The 18,895-nt window shown below is 40.8% G+C and overlaps 1 protein-coding gene across 1 annotated transcript; it reads right to left on the bottom strand.

Moving 5' to 3' along the window:
• Positions 1-10,271: 10,271 nt before the first annotated feature.
• On the bottom strand, positions 10,272-13,706 carry LOC129782532 (uncharacterized). The gene has a single exon (XM_055789664.1). The coding sequence runs from the start codon at positions 13,704-13,706 to the stop codon at positions 10,272-10,274; it is 3,435 nt and encodes a 1,144-aa protein (XP_055645639.1).
• Between the last annotated feature and the right edge of the window lie 5,189 nt (positions 13,707-18,895).

Genomic DNA, 18,895 nt, shown 5'->3' with positions numbered 1-18,895 from the left:
TTCTAGATCAGTGAAGGAAGAGATAGAGCCGGATCTGGCAAGTCCAACTGCTTTTCATTTCCCTCTAAACAGCAATGACCAGGAATACAGTTCAGTTTTATCGAACTTATCTGACTTAGTGGCCGTTAGAGGTAAATGCATTCCCAGGCATTTTTGAATAGTATTTCAGAGGATTAAGGTGAAGGTGGAAGGAAGCCACAAATGACTGCCACAATGGCGCTCATTTCTTTCATCTCCCTCCCTCACCCACGCCCGATATTCAATAATTTTGCGAAACAATATGTAGAAAATGATCGTTTTCGCACACTTCCTATCAAGTAATATGACCCAAACTCTAATCAGTTACTCACAAGATATTAAATTTTCACCTGCCGTCGCAATGTATGACGCAGTTACATCATATTTCAAAAAGTTGGACGCTACGCACTTCGCGCTCGGAATAGAAAAACTCGTGCCACGCTATGAGAAATGCCTCGAACGTTACGGCGATTATGTAGAAAAAAATAAAACGTAGATTACAAAAATCACCTTTTTTGTTTTTCCGCGATTTCTGAGGCACTGAAACTTATTTTTCGAACGACCCTAGTAAATTAAAGGAAATCGTTGATTAGATGAATAAACATTGGCCTCACTAACTCCATAATAAAGGAATGACTAAGTGACGAAACCATATGCTAGTACAAAAACTGCTCGTCTCGTTTTCTGGAATAGGGCCCAATATCATCGAAAAAGCTATAAAAACCACTCAATAAAATGTTATTCCTGAGTCATAGCGTTTCATGATATGAAAATCAATGAAATAAAATTGTGTTGATATCAATAGAATTATTGTTTTTACGTTTAATGAGTCTATAATGTAAGTTTTAGCAACTTTAACATTGGTTAAAAAAATTGTATTGCAGAGCTCGGAACACTGCCACGAAAACGGAAAAGTATTACATTTAATCAAAATGCATCGGCCAACGAAGAGAAGGGTTAAAGCTCTCCAACGTGAATATAAAATAAAAAATACGACCAACGAAGGAAAATATTAAGGAATTATCAACATCGAGTTACTGTGCTGAAGAACTTGTTGATACCAAAAGAACCCCAATTCGCATATGTTATAAATTTGCTAATGTTACGCTCGCGTATAATCAGAATTTTACTTCATTTGTAAATGCACCTTCTCTATATATTTGTATTAGCAATTGTTCATAGCAGCACATCGTTCGTACATTCTACTTCAGTATTGAATTGTGATTTTTATAAATGTATTCTGAGACTCGTGTCAGTGAAACGCCACACAGTCTGGTAAGTGAATTGATCTATTTACGTACAAAAATCAAAACAAACTTTGTGCTTTGTGCTTTGTGCTTCTCTCACAAACACTATTACCCCATACAAACACGTGGTTTTACCTATACTACTACAATGGCTTCGTTCCACCTTCATCTTAAGCTGAAGCTTACCTTGCTTGCGGTGCGTGGAAAAATCCAGATTCATTCCAACTTAAGGACCATTTATACGTTGCCAGTAGCTGACTTGACAATGAGCAGCTACTGACCCGGTGGACTCGCTTGACAATTGGTTGACTCGCCTTGCCCGTTCACACAATGTGAGCTGCTGGCGAGAAACTAGATACTACGGCACGGGTTTACCAGGAATGCCTGGCGATTTTTCAAATGTCCATCAAATAGTCAGAAACAGCAATCAGGTCCGAATTTGTCAAATGATTGGTCCGAAATCGACTTCTTTATTGGCAGTTTTCATCTTAGGTTTTCAGTTGAATGTATCATTACACAATTTTATAGCGAAACACACGCTGATCGTGTTTAAAAATACATACTTTGTGCTGAATTTCTTTGAACTGAAGGTACTATCCCAAAAAGCAGAAAGAAAAAAAAGGATTCGGGCCAGGTATTGGATGCAAAGAAAAGGAGCAACAAATACAATATTGAAGGAACTCTACGATGAGAATCCCCGAGATTACAGAGCAGTGTTGAGAATAACACCTGAACAAGTGGAAAAACTGTTGGATTTCATTGGCCCACAAATACAACGCCAAGATACAATCACGAGGGATGCTGTATCTGCAAGAGTGAAATTAGAAATGACATTGATGTGCCTTTCTTCTGGAATATCGTTCAGATTGTTGTCGATATTTTTTAGAATCTCGAAAGCATCCATAGCTAAGATAATTCCGGAAGTATGTGATGCTATAAATGGTAGTCTAAAAGATTTTTCTAAATTTTATTTATTTTGTAAAATGAAAATGATAGTCTCAAAAAGAAAGCGTGCCCCGCCAGCGTGCAAAACGAAATAACAATGATTTCGTTTAGAAACTATGAGGATTTTATTTGTTTTTCCAATAATTTTCAAGTCTATAAATATCTTCGCATATTTTCAAATATCTTAAAAATAGAGACATTTCTTTACATTTGGCATCCCTGATTCGGACGCTAAATTCTGTTTTTGACGTTTTGAAGCATGCGAGTGCGAGTAAATTCAAAAATCTTTGAAGTAGCTCGCACGCCGGATCACACATGACAATAACTGGCATGATGTGTTCACACGGTGTGAGTAGCTGCACTGCAGTAACTGACTAGACCGACTCGTATGCTTACTCGCACCGTCTGAACCCGGCTCTAGTCAACCTATTGTAAAGTTATTTCCAATTCAGACAGCAAACCGACAAAGTTTAATTCCATGTAAGCGAGCATTTCTAAGCAACTGGCATTTGAGGTACATGTTTTTAATAGTAAATAAAAGAGTTAAAGTGATCTTTGGTGTTTTATTCTCTCAGTTTCTCTCCAGAATAATTTATAGATTATAATTTATATCAATACGAAACGTATCAATTGAAAATGGGTCCGATATTTCAAGAAGATTTTTCTGGTGAAAACCCGAAGCGATCTGTTGTGCTTTTGATTATCAAGGATGCAGATCAAGGAATGTCCATTAATTCAATGCTGAAGTATAACATAAAATCGCGTTCAAAAGTCATCAAAAGTTACGGAAGTGCAAGGAAATATTTGTAATAATTTTTCATTTCATCACAGGTGAACTAGTTCTGATTAGTAAATTGATTCGCAGCAAACCGGAAACGTTCCAAAAAGGCCTAGCATCCGGAGGTAGACGAAGCCCTATTCATCTGGTTCCTTCAAAAACGCGAAGGTAACGTTCCTGTGAGCCATTATATGCTAGAAGTACAGGCTCAAAAGTTTTATTCTCAAATGGTTCGAGAGGGTCAATACGGAAGTTGGGGTACGTCGATAAGTTTATAAACCGATATGGTATACGCCTGCTTAAAATAACCGGGGAGAAACTTGCCAGTAGTATTGGGATTATTGATAAATTTGTAGAAGATTTTTGCAGAGCCTTAAATTGCAAACGTGTCAAATTTTTAACGCTGACGCGAGTGGCTTATATTTCAAAGCCATTTCATAGACGACGTTTGTAGACAGAAACTCGTCTAGTGTTCCTGAGACAAAAGTGAACAAAGAGCGCTTGACTTTTATGCCGTATGCAAACATGGATAAAAGTCTTAGGCTCCCACTATGAAAAATCTTAAGAAAAATCTTAAGGTACTCCCTGTATATTAGAAAGCATCTGAAAATGCGTGGATGACAGGCTGCCATTTTAGAAATTTCGATGTATTCTTGAAATCTATTTTATATTTACTTTTGGCTGAAGGGAGCTTCTGTGAATTCAGGAGTATGTTTGGATTCATTGGTGTAATGATGTTGTTTTGAATTATAGAAGCTTTATGCTCTCTCAGTTCATTCGCCTCTAGCATTGAGAAAAAACCAATTTGAGAAACTAAACTAAACTACTCGGTCTTGCGAAATACCTTTTGAAAAGTCTTGCTGCCGTCTGGGCGCTTGCTGGATGACTGATAAATCGTTAATTACTTGTTTTTGGTTTTTTTCCAATCGACCATAGAATTTTCGTGATTTCAATTATGGTTACCGGGTCAAAAGTAAAGTATTTTTCAGCGTTGAGAGTTGTCTTCTTCGGTGGAAAACTGAAGATGAAAATTTGTCTAAGCACAATATTTAAATCTCTTAGTTTATAATAATGTAGTGAAGTTTCTGCTAATTCTTCGATCTTTTTGTAAATTTATTTTTCAGAGCACATCGATTTTAATCTCACCAAAGGCCACTTAACAAATTTTATAAACATAATATCAACATTTGATCACTTCATTAAGCTTGCTACCAACAAAGTCAGATTTTCCTACTATTTACTTACGTACAAATACTGACAGGACCAGAACTAGCGGCAGCTACCAGTCTTTAGAAAATATACGCAGCGCTGCACTCGAGTTTAATTTTCATCTGCGTGCGTTCATAACAAACATGTATTCTTTCTTGGTACGAAGTACACAAAAATCAGAAACAAGTGAGCGCGAAATTAAGTTAAAGAAGAATTCAGATACTAAACATCGCTTCTCACTTGTTTGATGCCCGCTCCTCATTTCATACACACACACATCAAATTCAAGCGCCCCTTTTGTCTTGACTCGTTCTAAGCTAAGCCTGAAAACAACAGCGCGCCTCCATACCACCCGTACGCTTGTGTGATGAAAAATAACTCAACAGAGAAAGCAGAGCAGACAAACCAGATTCGAGCGCGGTTTGAAACTGGGTATATGAACCGCGATACGGTAAGGATATGGTACAGTAAGGATGTTCGAACCTTAAGGTGAAGGTGGAAGCCATTGTATTATTATAGGTAAACCCACGTGTAAAAATGGAGTAATAGTGTTTGTGAGAGAGGAGCAAAGCACACGTAAATAGATCAATTCACTTATCAGACTGTGTGGCGCTTCATTGATACGAGTCATTGAATACATTTGAAAAAAATAACAATTCAATACAAAAGTAAAATGTATGAACGATATGCTCCGATGATCAATTGCAAATATAAATATATATATATAGAAGGTGCATTTTCATATGAAGTAAAATCCTGATTATTCGCGAACGTAACATGAGCAAATTTATAACACATGCGGATTGGGGCTCTTTTGGTATTAACAAGTTCTTCCGCACAGTAACTCGATGTGGATAATTCCTTAATATTTTATTTCGTTTATCGTGTTGTTTTCACATATTCACGTTGGAGAGCCTTAACCCTTCTCTTCGTTGGCCGAGGCATTTTGATTGAATGTAATTCTTTTCCGTTTTTCTGTTTTGAAAGCATAGGCAGCTCTGCCATACAATTTGCTTAACCAATGTTAAAGTTGCTAAAACTTACATTATAGACCCCTTCTTCTTGAATGGCGTTAACGTTCCCTGTGGAACTTTTACCGTCTCAACGTATGTATTAACTAGCGTCATTTATTAATACTTAGTTGAGATTTCTTAAGCCAAACAACACGCCTTGAATGTATTCCGAGGGGCAAGCTCTAGAATACGCGTGATCACAGTGCAAGTCGAAGGAAATTTCTCTGACGAAAAATCCCCCGGTCAGAACGGGAATCGAACCCGAACACCCGACATGATAATGTGACGTAATTAATCGTAATTAAACGTAAAAATAATAACTGTATTGATATCAACACAATTTTATTCTATTCATTTTCATGATGTGAAACGCTGTGACTCAGGAATAACATTTTATTGAGTGGATTTTTAGCTGTTTTGATGATGTTGTCTGGCATCAGTGTCAGATCACTAACTCGAGTTTTCCGACGTTTTTCACTATACAGTGCGACAGCAGAATTTAATATCTTGTGAGTAATCGATTGGAGTTCGGTTGATATTTCTTGGTGGGAAGTGTGCAAAAACGATCATTTTCTTCACACTGTTTCGCAAAATAATTGATTTTCGGGCGAGGGGTGAGGGAGGGAAATGAAAGAAATGAGCGCCATTGTGGCAGCCATTTGTGGCTAGCTTCCACCTTCACCTTAATGCGAACGATGTAGTCAATAAAACATTTCAACTTTTTTTTAGTGCACGTTGATTCGCCCGAGCGCATGTGTGTACAAGGAGTGAGGGTTCAACTGAGTGCAAAAAAAAACGGGTGGGTAATGTCGGGAACATAACCGGAGTGACGTAGGACTATACAAAGGGGACAGCTTTTGCTAAATATATTTTTTAAATATATTGTTTTATTTTCTTCTCCTACGTGAATACCCACCTATCTACCTGAAAAATGGATTAGTTTACTGTTTACTCTTTATGAACATGTTGGGGGTTCTGAAAAGAACTTTTGTGTTGTGTTTTTGCTTTTTTTTTACAAACTTTCTCAATTTTTTCTTTTTTTTTTATCTGTATTATAGTGAGTTTTAACTCATTTGGCTGGTTCGTCAGTTTTTACTTCCATTTTTGGAAGAATGTCGGGAGTGAGAATTGAACTCGTGATCTTTAGCGTGAGAGGCATGGATGTTACCACTACGCCAGATCGACTCCACATCAATTTTTTCTTACTATCTCATAGTTGATTCTTGATTTTTTTCTGAAGGCTTTGTACTTATTAAATGTTCAACGCCGGGCATCTTTCGGCGTATGCACATATCGTACAATCAAAATGATGGCTGTGATAGGGAATGCATAGGTGGTCATCAGCTTATTCACTATCATATATTTCACTATTGAGCACATTACCGTACCTTAAACTGTGGTTTCGAAGACGAATGAATTGTAAGATTTGTATCTCCGCAAACAAAGTAAATAGAAATGAAAAAGAACTGAGGTTTTGGAGACGAACTCTACGATCTGTCGAGAATTAAACTAGCTATAAGCGTTCTGAAAAACCAACAGTAAATTAACACAGGATTAAAGTCCTTTAAAATAAGGACAGAGCAGCAGGAAATACATAGCTCATCATGTTGCTCCTTAGTTATGTTTCTATACAATGCAGATGTAACGTCAGTCAATTTTCAACATCAGTTATCAACCACAGAAAGCAGTTCTTGGTAACGAGCAAATTCGTTAATGCCATCCTGCATACAATGTGTTGTAATTTGAAGCCACTTTTAATTCGGAAACCATGCATGGGTTTGTGAAAACTGAATGATCAATTTAAAAGACCCCAAACCAATAAGTTCAAGAACAACCATAAACAAAATAAATCAGTTTATATTATATGTCATATTATGTCACTTTAGAATGCATTGGTATTGTGAAAAACTTTTAATAACTCTTCTTTCAAAGGTTTAATGGCCCTGAAAAGCGCCGTGTTTTACGGTGGCTGGTTTTGCCACCAAAACAGTCTGTATAAACAAACTTTTTCCTTCTTCTACCTGCTGCCGTTTTGCGATTGCGTTTGCCACTCGCTGAAACTAGTTGTTGCCATCGAACCGAATGTGTTCTGTTCTGTAGGCGGGTTTTCTTATTGTCGTGAGCAGCTTTGCAAGCCAACTCGAGCACTCCGACGGCCGAAATTCTATAACCGCTATTAGGTATACTGGTGCTCCGGCACCAATCCGTTGATGCGATGTGATGTAAAACGATGCCATACAACCACCACCAACACTGATTTACGGTTTGAAAGAGAATGAGATATTTTTCAGCGGATTCGCGCATTTTGTACTTTAGCGGTACACGGTCACAGGATAGAGACAAATGGGCAGACTCAGCCAAAGAGGCGAGTTCAACGAGATGAACGAAAGAGCGTTAAAAGGCAGCGATGGCATAAAAATACATTCATTACGATTTGTTCGCTCGTTGGATTCACATGCAGGCTAAAAAGGGTCCTTTTCAGGATCACAAAATTATCTTTAATTTGAAGAGTTTATTGTTTTGTTATCACTCGATATCCCCATCTTGTTCGACTAAACCTTCCTGTTTAACGATTGCGTTTACCACTCGCCACAGCTTTCACAGTTGGAAAATTTCTTCCCTTCCAGCTCGTGACATGTTGTACAGTAAATTATATTTAATGCGACGCGCCGAAGTGCCACTCAGTGTCGCATTGGAGGCGATTTTAACCTGTAATTGAACATTTGCGATGACAGTGGTACAGTGTCGATTTTCAATGTGGGGTCATAATTTGGATCTCTATGTTTACAAAAATGTCCAACTAAATAAGTCGCATTACATGTCCGTCCAATTTGCTAAATGTCGAACAAATTTTAAATTACTGTACTTTCAATCTGTTATTTAAGATTTGGTGAAAATTGAATAATCAGGAAAGTCCCCAACTATCAATAAGCTCAGAACAACTGCCAAATTCACATACTCATCAGATCCTGGCAAACAAATTATGAAAACATCAATTTGTGTTTTATTATTATTTTGGATAATGTTTTAGAAAGCATTGAACTGTATTTCCTAAACTCTTTTTTGGAAGGTTTAATGGCCCTGAAAAGCGCCTTGTTTTATGGAATGGTTCCAATTTAGAAAACTTAGTACTCGTGGTTTTGAAAAAAAAACCATTTCGAACGCCCTCGATGCCGCCTTGTTCTGGATTTGCCACCAAAGCAGTTTGTATAAAGAACAAACTTTTTTCTTCTGCTACCTGATGCCGTTTTGCGATTGCATTTGCCACTCGCCACTCGCTGCAACTGCCTGTTGTCTTGATGTCCACCGAACCGAATGTGTTCTGTTCCGAATGTGTTCTGTTCCGAATGCGGGTTTTCTTATCGTCGCGAGCAGCTTTGCCAGCTAACTCGATCACTTCGGCGGCCGAAACTATATAACGCCGACTAGGTGGACTGATGCACTGGTACTAACGCGCTCGGCCTAGCTACCCTTGCGGGGAACTCCAGATCAACACGGTTCGAGCGGGATTTTGCTTTTCCCTTCACTTTTCCTCCTTTGCCATGTCCAGACATGGCTGATTGGGTTGGTTTGTTGATGTGTTGTGATGCGAACTGATGTGGTGTACGGTTTGAATGAGAATGAGCGTTACGGAAGGAAGGAAGGTATTGTATTATAGAGACTTTAAACTTTTGCAGTTCATTCGTCTCTAGCCTTGAGAAAGGCCCTTTGAAAACTCTACTCTACTTTACTCCAGCGCTACCACCTCCGCCCTCTTGCCTTGAGAAAGGCACTCGATCCCTCGCCGTCCAGCCCGTCCAGCAACGATGTTGTCCAGTCGGTGTCCACACAAAGAATGTCATCGTTACGGCAGCGAAGCGGGGATTTTTAAGCTGACTGGCTGGCTCGAGAATTACGCATGTGTGAGACAGCGACCAATGTTTCGTTCATTTTTTTTCTTTTTCCTTTCCAATCGTGCTTCATTCTATTTCGCTGCTGATCTGGTTGCCCGTTTTGGTCGGTACGATTTGAGGAGCACAAAATGGACCAATCAAAAATGGGCACATAGTGCATTTGGACAATGCTTGAAATTTCACAATTATTCAATTATTTATCTCAAGAAAAATGAAATGTTATTCGTTATGATAGACGCGTAGATATATTTCCTATCAATTGATGCAAAAACCTTTGCGATCTATTGAGAAATGCTCGAGTTATAAGCGTTCCAAATCTTGCATTTTTTCCTACTTGTTCAGTGCCTAGATTTCCATTTCACCCCCTATATCTTCCGGTTAGACGTAGTCCTACGTCAAAAGTTGCACATCAGCACCGCGTTGCATTCCGAAGACTGGCAGCTACTGATGGGCGTGATGTACTGCAGCCAGTGGGCCATACGATCTCTGAACTGGATAGCGACATCAGTTCCAGCCGAAAAACTGTTTTCTAGAACTGGCACTAAAACCAAGAATCAGCTGCGTTTGACAGCTGACTTTCATGGGATCGTTGTCAGTTGAGTTCTGGGCAGATACCAGTTGTAGAATTTCCTAATAATGCTAATTCAATTACCGTGCCCTGGAAAATGATTTGGATTTTTTTTTTTGCGGACTTTGTGTTGGGGAACAAAACAAAATGCATTTAACGTTCGAAAAGATATATGAAATATTCATTCCCTGCTTTAAAAAAAGACGACACGCATATAAAATAAGAAGTGTTACTGAGACGGTTCGGATTCCTCAAGGCAAACTCGTTTTTTTGAGTAAGCTTTTAGCTGAAATATTTTTATTTTTATTTTAATTCGTATTCGTATTCATAGTTCACTTACAATTTATGTTCCTTTCCTTACTTATTCGTCTACTTGTAACCGTTTTCTTAGTATAAATGTTGAGTTCTGTAAGAACTAAATAGAAAAAATCGTATTCACCAATCGATTTAGTTTATAAATTTCGATCAACTTTGTACTCCCGCGCTATTACTGTTGTGAATGAGGTATATACTCTGTATCTGACGTATTCACAATGAATGACAGTGAAGCGTTAGTTTCGCATAAACAATTTATATAAATGGGAAAGAACCAGAAGCGTTTTACGTTGACGAGGGGTTTTGTACCGTTGCGCACATACCCCCACCCGTATTGCTCGAAGTTTTTTCAGCCATACTCTCAGCATCTAGCACATCCAAAACTGCCAGTTTCGTTAACGGTTTCTGAACGATGCCTGTCGACGTCTTCACATCTGCGCTTCGTATACGCCCATCCTTCCCCGGATACAGCTTGACAACTCTTCCTCTTTCCCAACTGTTTCTTCTCATTTCGTTCACAATCATGACTAAATCTCCAATATGTATCGATTTTACTTCCCCGAACCACTTGGACTGCCTTGAAATTACTGGAAGGAACTCCTTGATCCACCGGCTCCAGAACCGATCGAGCATGACCTGTACATGCTTCCAATTTGAACGAATAGCTGACGTGTTATGCGACTGCATGGTTACTGGTTGGCATACTCCGTTTGAACTGAGAAGCAAAAAGTGATTTGGAGTCAGTGCTTCATTTTCCTCCGAATCCAATGGAAGATACGTAAGTGGGCGACTATTTATTAGGGACTCTGCTTCTGCTAAAGCCGTGATGAGGGTTTCTTCATCCGGATTCTTGGACATCTCCATTGCCGCCAAAGCTGCTTTCACCGACCGTACAAGTCTTTCCCAGATACCTCCCATATGCGGGGCATAGGGAGGATTCAGTTTCCACTGCGTCGCCGCATTCGTAAATGTTGCAGCCAGTTCATGGTTCAACTTGTTTATTTCTTGTTGCAGTTCTTTCCTAGCTCCTTGGAAATTCGTTCCCTGATCCGAGTATATCTCCAAAGGGGCACCACGGCGTGCAATAAATCTTCGCACAGCTAGCTTGCAGGATTCCGTAGCCAAAGTGAATGCCAACTCTAAATGAATTACCCTGGTCGTGAGACAGGTAAACAATGCCACCCAACGCTTAACACAACTACGTCCTAATCTGATGGAGATGGGACCAAAATAATCTAGACCTGTAAATGTGAATGGTCTGACGTATGGGTTTAACCGTGACTCCGGAAGCGGACCCATGCGAGGAGGATGTGGGCTTGCCTTACGAACTTTGCACTTCCTACAATTATCTGACATCTTCCTAACAGCCGATCTGATCTCGGACACATGAAACCGCTGCCTCAATTCATTCACAACCGTCTCGTTGTTCGCGTGGCCGAACTTACGATGATAACTGTGGATGATAAGTGTTGTCACGTAATGGTTTTTGGGCAAAATCGCCGGAAACTTTGCTTCATATGACAACCAGGGTGCGGCACCGATTCTTCCGTCCTTCCGTATCACACCGTCACCTCCAAGAAAGGGACACAGTTTGTATAGTTTGCTGTTCTTATCAATTAACTTCCGTTGTTCCATCGGAACTTGTTGGTTGAACACCAGTGTAGCGTATTCGTTTGCGAAAGATTCACGTTGGATCAGCCTCACCACAGTTAACTCTGCTTCCAGAAGTTCTTCTCTGTTCAATATCTCAGGGTCTGGGAGCGTTAATTCATTCTTTTTCTTCTGGCAGTTATATCGAAACCTTCTAACGTACGCAGCAGTCCTCAGCAAGCGTTCCCATTTGGAGAACCGTTCAAATTTAAATATTTCCTCAGTTCCGGTACGATGATGTAGGTTAACAATCCGCATCTCCTCGGAAGTGACCCAGTTCTTCTCTTGTTCTGGCCAATCCCGTTCGTTTTTGTACAGGGACTCTGGTCCTCGTTGCCACCTACACGTCTCAGCAGCAACTGGACCATTACCCCATTTCGTTGCTTCATCTGATACGTTCCACCTGGTTGGCACCTTTCTCCAATCGGATGCTTCGGATTGTTCCAGGATTTCCCCGACCCTGAAAGCCACGAATTGATGAAATTGGTGTTGATCAGAACGAAGCCAAGCTAGAACGATGTTTGAATCGCTCCAGAAAATTTTTCTTCTAATCGGAATTGTATGGCTTTCAATGATGGTTTTCATCAGTCTTGTACCGATGACATCAGCTTGCAACTCTAACCCAGGCACTGATAGTTGCTTGAGCGGTGCAACCTTGGTTTTGGAGGCTACTAGAGTACAACGGACAGTCTCGCGATCGATTATCCGGAAATAAGCAGCTGCGGCATAAGCGGTCATACTAGCATCTACGAAAACATGCAGCTCTATACTCTCGAGGGACTTCGGATCGTATCCGGGAAAATAAGAGCGATTTATTCTTACACTGCTTAGTTCTTGCAAAGCTAAAATCCATCGGTTCCACATTGGATAGATAGCCTCTGGTATGGTTTCATCCCATTCTATACCTGATCTCCAAACATCTTGTACCAAGACTTTACCATGTATCACGAAGTTAGCCACCAGGCCAAGAGGATCAAATATGCTCATTACCAGACTGAGCAGTTCTCTTTTAGTAGGGTAGCCATTTCCGTCCACCAGTTTTTTTAGGTCACTACGAAATTGTACCGCAAAGGAAAATATGTCCTCTTGTGGTATCAAAATCATACCCAAAATCCGTTCTGAGTTGGTACATTTTCCCATTACGAAGTTCTTTGAAGATTCAGACGATTCCTCACCGATCCGCTCCAGTACTTCCGGGGCGTTCGACAACCAGTGTCGTAATTCGAATCCGCCTCGCTCGTGTATTGTTTTGACCTCATCAGCCAACTGCACCGCTTCTTCGGCGGTATCGACGCTGTCCAAATAATCGTCCACATAGTGGTTCTCAATTACCGCGGTTGCGGCCCTTGGAAACTCGGTGGAATGCTCACTTGCGTTGAGATTCTTCACGAACTGTGCAGAACATGGTGAGCATGTTGAACCAAATATAGCGACATTCATTACAAACACTTGCACTGCCTCTGACGGCTGGTTTCGCCAGAGAAATCGTAGTGCTTGCCGATCTTCCGACCTGATTAGCACCTGATGGAACATCTCTTTGATGTCAGCGTTGATTGCCACCTCTTTTTGACGAAACCTACACAATACGGTTGGGAGTGACTGAAGCAGATCCGGACCTTTCAGAAGGACCGAGTTCAGGGAAACGCCTTTCACAGATGCTGCGGCGTCCCACACAATACGAAGCTTTTCCGGCTTCTTTGGGTTGGTCACTACACCAAGGGGTAGATACCAAACATCACTTGCCTTGGTCTCTTTTAATTCTAATTCCGTTGCTTTATGCGCGTATCCTTTGGCTAAGTAATCAGCTATTTGTTTACGAACATTCTCGTATAATTTCGGTTCTTTCGACAATCGTTTTTCGAGAAATTGTAGCCTTTTTTCCGCCATTGCCCTGCTGTCAGGAAATTCCACCTTGTCGTGCTTCCAAAGAAGGCCTGTTTGGAACCTCCCCGAATTTGTACGTTTTGTGGTGGCTTCCATTAATTCACGAGCTCGTTTTTCGCTAGTTGATTCGACTAATTGCTTTGCACTGACACCCGTGTCTTCGACCGTGAAGAAGTTCTTTACCATTTCATGGAGTTCATTATTTGTCGGACGATTGCAGACGTGCATAACTCGATGAAACAAATCAGCATTCGCATTACCCGATCTCCCATAGAGCGTCCACCCTAGGCGTGTCTTTGCTGCAACTGGTTCGTCGCCTTTACCTTCTCGCAGTTTGAGGGGCGTCTTCATTCAGGTGTTATCTAATCCGATTAGTAGTCCCGGTACCGCATCTTCGTAACTTGAAACAGGAAGCCCTTTCAGATGAGGGAATTTCGCCTGCATTTCCCTGAAGTCGCTCAGCGTCTTGCGGATTCCCTGGATGTAGGAATCTGTGATGGTGTTCTTGGCAACCATCCGATCCGCATACCGAAGCTCTACACGGCCATTCGCCATGCGGATATAAGCATCTCCTACACAAATGTGCTTCTTGAACTACTTTCCAACGATCTTCTAAATTCTTCGCTTTGAAAGTGGGACATTCCTTCGGTTTATGTCCAGGGGATTGGCATACCGCACATGGGCGTACTTTGGGAACTGTTGATGCTTGAACCGCACTATGTTTTTCGTCATTGGTGATGTTGTTTTTCTCAGAATGATCTTCTCCACTCTCGGATCGCACTGAATTCACAAACGCATTTCCCTTCTGTCGCTCTGATTTATTACATTCAGAAGGTCCATGGCTGACACTACTTGCAGCCGTGATTATAACGTTCATGTAATCTGCAAAGGCATGTAGGTCTTCCATTATAACGGATTGCTTGTGCATCGCCCATCCCAATTTAATGTTAGCGGGTAACTTGTCCACGAGTTCTTGGAGGAGTATAGGATTTGACAAATGTTGCTCCTGGCCGACTGATATCAAATGTGCACAAAGGTTGCGCACCACTAATCCAAAGTTCACTACGGTCTCAAGCCTCTCCGGTTTGGGTGCGGGGGTTGTTCGGATGTCATTTAGTAGTGAACCAATGATGATGTCTGGTCGCCCATACAACATACGAAGTGTTGAAATAATCTCTCTTACATTTGATGGGTGTAACAGAAAACTGCTAACCGCTTTTTTTGCTTCACCTCTCAAGCAACGTTGTAATCTCAGGAGATTTTCAGGGTCCGTGTATCCACACATTTGTGTTGATGTCTCGTAACTACTGCTGAACAATGGCCACTCCGCTGGATTTCCCCCAAACGATGGGAGGTCCTTTGGAACTACGTGGCGGGCAGCCAATTGTTGACTAGTTGGGCCTGTGGTTGCCTCTGATAAATGTTGTTACTCCGTAAAGTTCGTATAAGGATTGCTGGTTACACCAGCATAGTTCATCTTTGAACGAGTACCCGTGGGTACTAATTGCGGAACAGATAAGACAGGCTGATTGAAACTTGACACTCATACATCGAATTTTTATTTTGTCCCCAATTCCCATCTGGATTGGGCACATGCAAGTGATTCGAAAAATATCCTTGCTGTGTTATATACGATGGTGGAATGTTGTTGCCATCTGATGCCCACGTATTCAATACATTATTAGAATTTGCATCTCGCACCTCTTGTACCTTATACCTACTACTCGTCACCTTCAATGGTGGAATATATTGACCTACTTCTTGACCGGTCAACACATTTTGGCCATTGTACATACTCTGCCTAATCATCGACGTTGACGTGTTCAAACCCGGGATAATTTGCTGTATCGTCTGTACCAAACTACTTGCTACTGGAAACTCCTCAAGCCTGCTTGTTGGTGTTGAGTGGTGATGTGGTGGACTGAAATACTGCTGTCCAATCGACGAAGTATTAGCGGTTGGTAAGGGCTCCACGTACGGTAGATGTGAGGGTACTGGACCAGCTGCATATGGTGTTAACATCGGTTGTTGTGGTTGGTACGGAATTGTTGGTGCGAAAGCGGGATATTGTGCGTGTGATAAATCCGGGATAATTCGTGGCAATAAAGGTAGCGTGGTTGGTACCGTCGTTGTTGCTGAAATCTCGAATATATTGTTGGCGTTCGTTGTGGTGGATACATTAACCTCCCATGGTGTTGGTATCGGTCTTCCTTGGTTCCACTGCATCACGGTTGCTGTTATTGGTGGGGATGGCAGTGGTTGCTGAACGGACGAATGAAGTTGTGAAGATACTTGTTGCGATGTGGCGAATGCCAAAGAGCTCACTGGTGAATTAAGATAACCTCTGGTCACACTAGGAGTGGTTAGCGATGCTTGTTGCGCTATACTGCTTCCATCCGCTGCGGTAGTCATCGCTGAGGATATTCGGAATGAACTTTTTGGTACCTCCGTTTGTAACGTGAGCCCAGTGGAACTACACCCAGTATTGGCACTCACGGTTACTTGGGGGTTCCGTTTTATCCAATCTTGAACCTTGCTATTAAATTGACTGCGGTGGCTGCGAATACTCGCTGCATCATCGCCTTCCTCTAGCTGATTGTGAAGGAGATCATATTTCTTCTTAATAAATTCCTTCTCCAAAGCAAACATCGCCGTAATCGTTTTATCCCTTCGTTCTCTCTCCAAACGAAGCATCATTTCCAGCAGCTCCCTGTCCTGCTTTTCCCTTTCCCCTTGCAACCGTTCCTGTAATTGTTTTTCCTCTGCCAGACGCTGCATTTCAAACTGTAATCGGGACTCGCGAGTACTAGCGGATGTTGAAACTACTGAGCCGGGGTGTGGAGCAGTACAAGCCTTGCACACGAAACTTCGGTCATCGTTTTCGATGCTTTCATTGACACCGGCACATGTGAAATGGCACCAATGTATACATGCCTCGCATTGGACTATTTTTCAATCTGCATCTTCCGGTAGATTGCAAATAATACATTGGTGCTTTGATGATTCAGCCAAATTTGCGAGGTTAGTTTGCGACATGGTTATGTGCAACTATCGATGTGCTTCCGCGTTTAGAAATAAATTCTAAAAGTTTGTTACAGAGACGGTTCGGATTCCTCAAGGCAAACTCGTTTTTTTAATAAGCTTTTAGCTGAAATATTTTTATTTTTATTTTAATTCGTATTCGTATTCATAGTTCACTTACAATTTATGTTCCTTTCCTTACTTATTCGTCTACTTGTAACCGTTTTCTTAGTATAAATGTTGAGTTCTGTAAGAACTAAATAGAAAAAATCGTATTCACCAATCGATTTAGTTTATAAATTTCGATCAACTTTGTACTCCCGCGCTATTACTGTTGTGAATGAGGTATATACTCTGTATCTAACGTATTCACAACGAATGACAGTGAAGCGTTAGTTTCGCATAAACAATTTATATAAATGGGAAAGAACCAGAAGCGTTTTACGTTGACGAGGGGTTTTGTACGTTGCGCACAAGAAGATAAACAAGGAAAATACGTTTGATTTTCCAATGGTCGATATGCCAAAGATCGATTCTCTGGTATCGATTTAATCAGCGAATCGATTCATACACAAGATTGATCTTCTTATAAAGATTTTTTTTAACCCTTTTGTTTATTTTAGGCTCATTAGCATTTTTAGATGTAACAGAGTCGAATTTTAATCGTGTACATGTCACATGTTTATCATATCTATTATTAGCACATTACACGGTTGAAATTTTTCGGCCTTAAGACCGTTTTATATTATCCAGCACGTAGCGTAAACTGCACGTACCGACACGGGCAGACAAATACATGATGTATTTATATTATCAGGCATAGCAACTTTTCTGTACGAACCGGCAGCGCATACGGTGCGAAGGCGCATTTACGGAGCGGGAGAGTTAATTCGCGTTGACAAGCGTAGCTTCTGGTGATTTAACCGATGTCTTACCGAAGAGCGACGAACGCACCCATACCACGACTTTCGACTTTTGATTTGTATGTATGATCCTACTCGCCCGTGTAGTTCGTGCCCGGCACCGGCAAAATATTCTTTTCGAGAATTCCTTCATGCATTTGTTTGAAACGTGCTGTGTATGCCCGGAGCCGTTCCGCTATATATACGCATACGATCTGAAACACACACAATAATATTTTTCTTGCATGAAACGTGTCGTGCCGGTTACGCTACGTGCCTGATAGTATAATATTACCTTTAGAGCAGGGATGGTAAAAAATCACATTCAACGATCAATGAATAAGTATATCCCTCTAGTCGGATGTTTTTAAATCACCCCCAGCAGGCGAGGCTCTTTTATTCTTCATATGTACACAGAGAGAATACTTGGAACGGTGAGCTACCAAGATCTCAAAAAAGCAATATGAGAGCGGAATCCCCACTGCTTGCACTCTCGAAGCATTACTTCTACTACTCAAGTTTTATCGTGAGTGCAAGCCACAAACGATTATTCCCATTCCATAGAGCGGATGATGAGTTCTTGATCGGAAAGTGTAACAAGAGACGATCAACTGAAATCTTACGACACTCATCGAGGGATTTTTAATTCTCTATTGCACTGTCCGCAGTGAGTGGCTGACTCAGTCTAGTGTCGATTTTATTTTGCTGTCGTCTCCCGCCCGATAAACAGCAGACGGGTAATGGATGCAATTGATTAATTTTATTACCAGCAGATTTGGGCGAATCTCATCCCGCCCAAAATCGTTTTTAGATTCCAATAATTCTGAACATTCACATTTCTCTCCAAATAATTTTTCCAACAGTAATTCAATTAGTGACATCACGAAACACCTTTCGAATTCGATTGAATTTCAGACCCTTTTTTATTTTGTAGATAAAACGGATCACATATTTGATTAATTCAATTCTGTGTGGTTACGTTCTTCGTTGCGAATAAATGTAATGAAATAGTATGGACGTATGACATTCATGTATCGTGGACTTCCGACATATGTGGCAGTAGATTTGTCGAACGACTAATGTTTTTTTATATCCCTTCAAACTTGTTGCATCTCTCAAGTGTACATACTGCTTTGACCGCAGATTTGCATGGTAGAATCTGGTTAATTTCAGGTATTCAGTCTTCATATTGTCGAATGAATACTGTTGGAACAATAGGTATCGCAGCAAATGATTATCAACATCCTACCTTATCATCAAACGGTATGCGAATAATTTCAGTGAACTGACGGCATTGGAATATATGCTTTGTGAGGACCACACAATTATTATCAGAGCGAATAAACGTCCGACTGGAAGTCATGAACATCAATTCAATGTGCCCAATATAAATTTATCCTTTGAAGGTCATTAACCTTTCTAAAGATGATCAGATGGAATATATTCCAATGT

Source organism: Toxorhynchites rutilus, chromosome 1 (assembly GCF_029784135.1).
Source record: "Toxorhynchites rutilus septentrionalis strain SRP chromosome 1, ASM2978413v1, whole genome shotgun sequence".
In the NCBI taxonomy this organism is placed as follows: domain Eukaryota; kingdom Metazoa; phylum Arthropoda; class Insecta; order Diptera; family Culicidae; genus Toxorhynchites; species Toxorhynchites rutilus.
Note: the sequence above shows the minus strand (reverse complement) of the source record. Positions and strands in the feature narration are given on the sequence as shown.